Source organism: Colletotrichum fructicola (genome assembly GCF_000319635.2).
Source record: "Colletotrichum fructicola Nara gc5 chromosome Unknown KSG_Nara_v1_contig10, whole genome shotgun sequence".
Taxonomy (NCBI): Eukaryota; Fungi; Ascomycota; class Sordariomycetes; order Glomerellales; family Glomerellaceae; genus Colletotrichum; species Colletotrichum fructicola.
The window spans coordinates 905,867-911,133 of record NW_027094060.1 but is presented as its reverse complement, the minus strand read 5'-3'; the positions used below and the strand labels follow the sequence as shown (position 1 = coordinate 911,133).

General features: G+C 56.5%; 1 protein-coding gene across 1 annotated transcript; it reads left to right on the top strand.

Annotated features, from left to right (window-relative positions):
- Nucleotides 1-2,556: 2,556 nt before the first annotated feature.
- On the top strand, nucleotides 2,557-3,438 carry ras-2 (the record flags this gene model as incomplete). Its single annotated transcript, XM_032020443.1, has 2 exons — nucleotides 2,557-2,661; nucleotides 2,821-3,438. The coding sequence occupies 2 exons, from the start codon at nucleotides 2,557-2,559 to the stop codon at nucleotides 3,436-3,438; spliced, it is 723 nt and encodes a 240-aa protein (XP_031882415.1).
- Nucleotides 3,439-5,267: the final 1,829 nt, after the last annotated feature.

Below are 5,267 nucleotides of genomic sequence, written 5' to 3'. Positions count from 1 at the left end.
CCAGCCAAATTGCTGCGAGGCTCGCGAAGGGTTCGCATCTTTTCTCGCTTTGTCATATTCGACACCGACGACCCGACGCCAGCACGCTAGCAGCTACCTCCATATCCGTGCCTTCCTTACCTAAGTCCCTATTCTGTGAGGAACAACCCGCTGGCTGGACCGAGCGCAGACCAAACAGCGTTTTTGCTGGCTTTCCTCGTCCCGTCGCCGGCCTTATCCCTGGATACTGCCCCTCCTACCCCGTTGATTGCCCTGCTGCGTCGTTCCTTCCCCTCCAGTCAGCCATTCGGTCTTCGGTCTTGCCCACCTCACCTTACGGATACCTCACTCGAGTCTCGACTTCTGCGACTGTTATTTGTTGCATTGCCCAAAATCCACTACCTACCGCCATCGCCGGCGCCGTCTCTTTTTCGCGTGTCGACGTCCGTTCAGCGATCCAAGCCCAGCTTCATCCTTCCGCAGATTCCGTCCCGGGTGTCGCCCCGTACGAACGAATACCTTCCTTAGCTTAGGCTTGCTGACATCTGCATCGCCATTGGAGGCTGACGCCCGTACGACCTGGATGCCATCATATTAACTACGCCCGCGCGCTACGGCTTTCATCAATCCCATTCGACCAACAGCCTTGGCCGCTGTCTACCAACGTCTCACCAACATCCACCACTCGAGACTGGCCAAAGCTTACCTACCAACAACCTGGAAGACACAGTACCCTGTCTCAAGCAAGGAATTCGTGCCTACTGACCGATTCATCGTGGTCGGGGCCACGGCAGTAGAGAGGGCAGGACGGATACATCAACAAGCCAGGTACGTTCTCCGACCAGGCCTCAGCGCCTGGTAGTCAGGTACCCTTCCTTGCGGCACTGCATACGTACGCTACCTACCACCTACCTTACCTACCTTCACCTTGCCTCACCACTACGTACCTTTTTGTTGTCTACTGCCGAGCAAGCCAGGTTGGGCTGGACTGGATCGCGGGCTAAGGCTGCGGGCTGGCTTCTGCTTCTTCTTTTGCTGCTGATGCTGTTGCTGGTGCCTCGTCCTGGCACTGCTCTGCACTGCTCTGCACTGCTCTGCACTGCTCTGCTCTGCTCTGCTCTGCTCTGCTCTGCTCTGCTCTGCTCTGCTCTGCTCTGCTCTGCTCTGCTTTGCTCTGTCCGCCGCGCCGCTGCCAGCAAACCCCCAACGTGGAGTTGCAACTGCAGTTGCTTGCTGAGAGTGGGTTGGAGTCTCCAATCCGCCATCCTCCCCTGGTCCCCTCGTCGAGCCCCCCTCCCCTCCCCTTCCCTTCCCCGTCCCATCCCGGGCAGCCCAAGTCACGGCGGGTACAGAGCCAGAGCTGGGTGGCTCGGGTTGGCGCGTGGAGGTAGCGAGGGTTGACAGCCTCTCAGGAGAGGAGCAAGCTAGCCAACAGTCGGCTGTGCGCCTCCGCTCCGCTTCGCCTTTATCCCGGTATCATCCTTCTCCCTACCCAAGCATCTAACACACGCCCAGGTCCCAAGCTAGACCCGCCTGTCCATTCATTCTGAGGTGCTCTCGCTCTCACACTGCCATTCCACGTCTCCACTCGCAGCACATTTGAGAAGACAGAAGAACGAGAGAAGAGGGACTCGCGAGAGAGCACGCACCGCACACAACACAAAGCAGGCGGGACACACACGTACACACACACCACACCACACACGCATCACACACACGCGCGAACGGCACGACACATTCATTCGTCGACACCGCGCAGCCTGTCAACCTGCCAGTCCTGCGCGTAAAGTCAGTCAGGTCAGTCAGGTCAGTCCTGCTACTCCTGTCCCTTTTTTGCTGCTCTACTCTTCCTCCCGTTGCCTTACCCGCATCCTGCCGGGGGCCTGCCAATTTGCCACCTGCCACCTAGGTGCCAGGTGCCACGCCCAGCCAACCAAGCCCAATCCAGCCAGCCCGCAGTCCATCCGCCCTCGAGTCTGCGTTCTGCCACCCCCCCCGGTCACAGTGCTGTTGCTTTGCTCTCCGCCGCTGATACTACCTACTGCTACCGCTGCCGCTACGTACCTGTACTGACTGCTGTCGGGTCCAGTCCGGTCGATCCAATCCACCAGTCTGCTGAGGAGAATCCACTGTCCACGTCCAGGGCTCGGGCTGCAAAATCCAACCCGCAACATTTGGGCTCCTACCTTACTCCCAACTTCTTCTTACTATTACTTGGTACCGCCACCACCACCACCACCACCACCACCGCCGCCGCCTGCCGCCGCCTTACCTCCACTACCTACCTACCACTCGTTACCTACCTTGCCTACCTGCCTACCTTACCCTTCTTTTTTTCTTACCTTACCTATCCTATCATCGACTCGACCAACACTGGCGTTCGTCGTCCTTTCCTCCACCACTACCACCTTCACAACCACCACCGACGAACCACCCCCTCCATTCCGCCCCCCGCGAATCGCCTCCTCTACCCGACTCGCTTGAATCTCCAGTCATTCATCGTCAATCGAGCGAGCTGATTTTGACGCACTCTCTCGGTCGCATTCTTCTGTTGTCATTCCCACATAGTTGCCCATCATGGCGGGAAAAATGGTGCTGTACAAGTTGGTGGTCCTGGGCGACGGCGGCGTGGGGAAGACCGCTTTGACAATCCAGCTCTGCTTGCAACACTTCGTGGAAACAGTAAGTCGCCTTCCCTCTCCCTTTTCGCCTTCGTTCCTTCTGCATCGCACCGTGATTGTTTCGTCTTTGATTTCGCCTGCTTTTCTTTCTCTCAATCGCCCTCCCCCGCCTTTGTCGCCGCCCAGAGCCGCCCGCTGACCGTGCTTTCCCCGAAAACAGTACGACCCCACGATCGAGGACTCGTACCGCAAGCAAGTTGTCATCGATGGTCAAGCATGCATGCTTGAGGTTCTCGATACCGCCGGCCAAGAAGAGTACACAGCCCTTCGAGATCAATGGATTCGAGATGGAGAAGGCTTTGTCCTCGTCTATAGCATCTCATCACGGTCGTCCTTCTCACGAATCAAGCGCTTCCATCATCAGATCCAGCGAGTCAAGGAATCATGTGCATCGTCGCCCTCATACCCGGGCTCGCCCATCTCCGCAGCCAGCCCTCAAGCGCCAGTACCCATCATGCTTGTCGGCAACAAGAGCGACAGAGTCACCGAAAGAGAGGTATCGACACAAGAGGGCCACGCCCTAGCCCGCGAGCTCGGTTGCGAATTCGTCGAGGCGTCGGCCAAGAACTGCATAAACGTCGAGAAGGCCTTCTACGACGTTGTCAGAATACTGCGGAGGCAGCGACAGGCAGCTTCCCGGCCTCAACCCGGCGGACGCAGCAGCACCCGACCGATCAACGGCGATGCCGGTGCGAGATACGACGACAAGGAGGGTGGCGACCGTTATCGCCGCAAAGGGGGGAGAAGGGAAGGCAAGAGCAAATGCGTCGTCTTGTGATGTCGGCCACAACGCCAATACCTACCTTTGTTCCCTTATCGACGGACTTGCTCGGATCCGCGGCCCCGGCCCCGATCCATTCGATTCGCAAATCCGACGGGTCCCACTGCCGCGAGGCACAAGCATTTTCCACGTCACGACTTGATGATTGCCAGCATTAGAGAAGCGGCTGGCAAAGGCCGTCATCGGCCACGACTATTGGACGCATGAGATTTCGAGTTCTGCTTTGAAGACGATTCGGACATTTCCCCACACGTCATGGATGAACAACCAGCTCCCCATTGGGCGAACGGCGCACGAAAAGAGAGAGGCATATTCTGGGGCGTAGGTTTCTTGAGTTTTTCAACCAAACCTTTGGGCAGACTGGGACTTCCATTTTTTGTTCATTCCCAAACACATGAGGGCAAGCTGGTGGTGTTATAGGAGTCTGTGTCTCGCGGGCCTTTTTTCGACGTCTACCCGGTCGCAAAAGAAAATGATGCCACGTATTTGCCAACTTCGACCTCCGGATTGTTCATATGTTGTGGCTGGATTCTTCTTCACGCGAGGATAGGAGAGAGGAGGAAAGAGATGAATACGGAGGAACCAGCAGGAAGCAGGGAGATTATGGGGACATGGAGCGAGCTCTAATCTGTGTATACCGACACCACTTTTTTCTGTTACTCTTCTGGCCGTTGCTCCAGGCCCAGAACGAGTCTCTTTGGAGGTACCACGTTGAGATGTCGGTCCCCTCGTGGGATGTAGCTAGAACATCCGGGATAGGCAGACTTCTTTCTCGTTGAATCTACGCTTTCCGTCCAACAGTTTTGACCCTACTTCTTTTGATGTTTTGCCGTTGCGCCGCGCCGTGCCGGGATCCTTTACCCCAAGCGGATAACCGACCTACAGCACCACCACCCACCCCCCGGAGCTGACTAAAGAGCAAATCATGTATATATCGGGAAACAGCTACGTTGCAGCGCTCGGAAAGTATGTTCGTTTTCCCTATTTGCGCTCTTCTACCTTCTTCAACATGCAGTTTTCTTGGCTGGAGACTGGGGTTGGTGGCGGCGGCACGGTCTCTTCCGCTGTACCCCGCGATTTCCGCCCCGTCGGGATCGCTCGCCGGCAACAGAGAGCAGACAGACGTATTTGCCCCGTCCCGAAGGGTGGTGGTTGTTGCCTTGTGAGGGTGTGTTGGCTGTTCGGGTGAGATGAGGGTGGTAGTCGGGCCTCGGGTGATTTCTTTTTTGACAATGGCCGCGATGTGGTCCGCGGTATTGGGCCGGACGCGTAAGGCAGGACTGGGATTGATGGCTGCTAGTGTTGGCTTTTTTTTCGTTTCCATGTTGTTTGGGTCTAACGGCGGCGACAAGGTGAGATGTCAAACGTCAAGTGTCAAGTTGTCAAACATTCACACGCGGTCTGCCTTTCTTTGGGGGATGGGTCGATTGGTTTTGGTCTGTGGTTTTGAGGGCTGTTTCGACTAGTGGTTGTTTGGTGGAATGTCGATTAGTTTGCTGTTGTGGTGGTGTTGGTGGGCGTTTGGACGTGCGGGTGGCTAGTGCCTCTGGGGAACCCCCCTTTGTGGTGGTGGGTTATCCGTGAGGCTTACGTTACGGCTTTCTTTGGATTTCAGAGGAACGGTTGGGAGTTTTTGTTTACTACTCTATACGAGGGCTTCAGATGTAGTGGGAAGAGCGGAGAGGCGTCGCTGTGTTTCCATGATGTTCGGGAGTGAGTGGCTTAGGGGCCGGTGCTGAGTAGAGTGCATGTTCTGGTTTGTGATGCGGCTGTCAGAGAATGGCATTGTGCTTTCTTCACTCTGTGGCTGAGGCTTAGGAACGGGC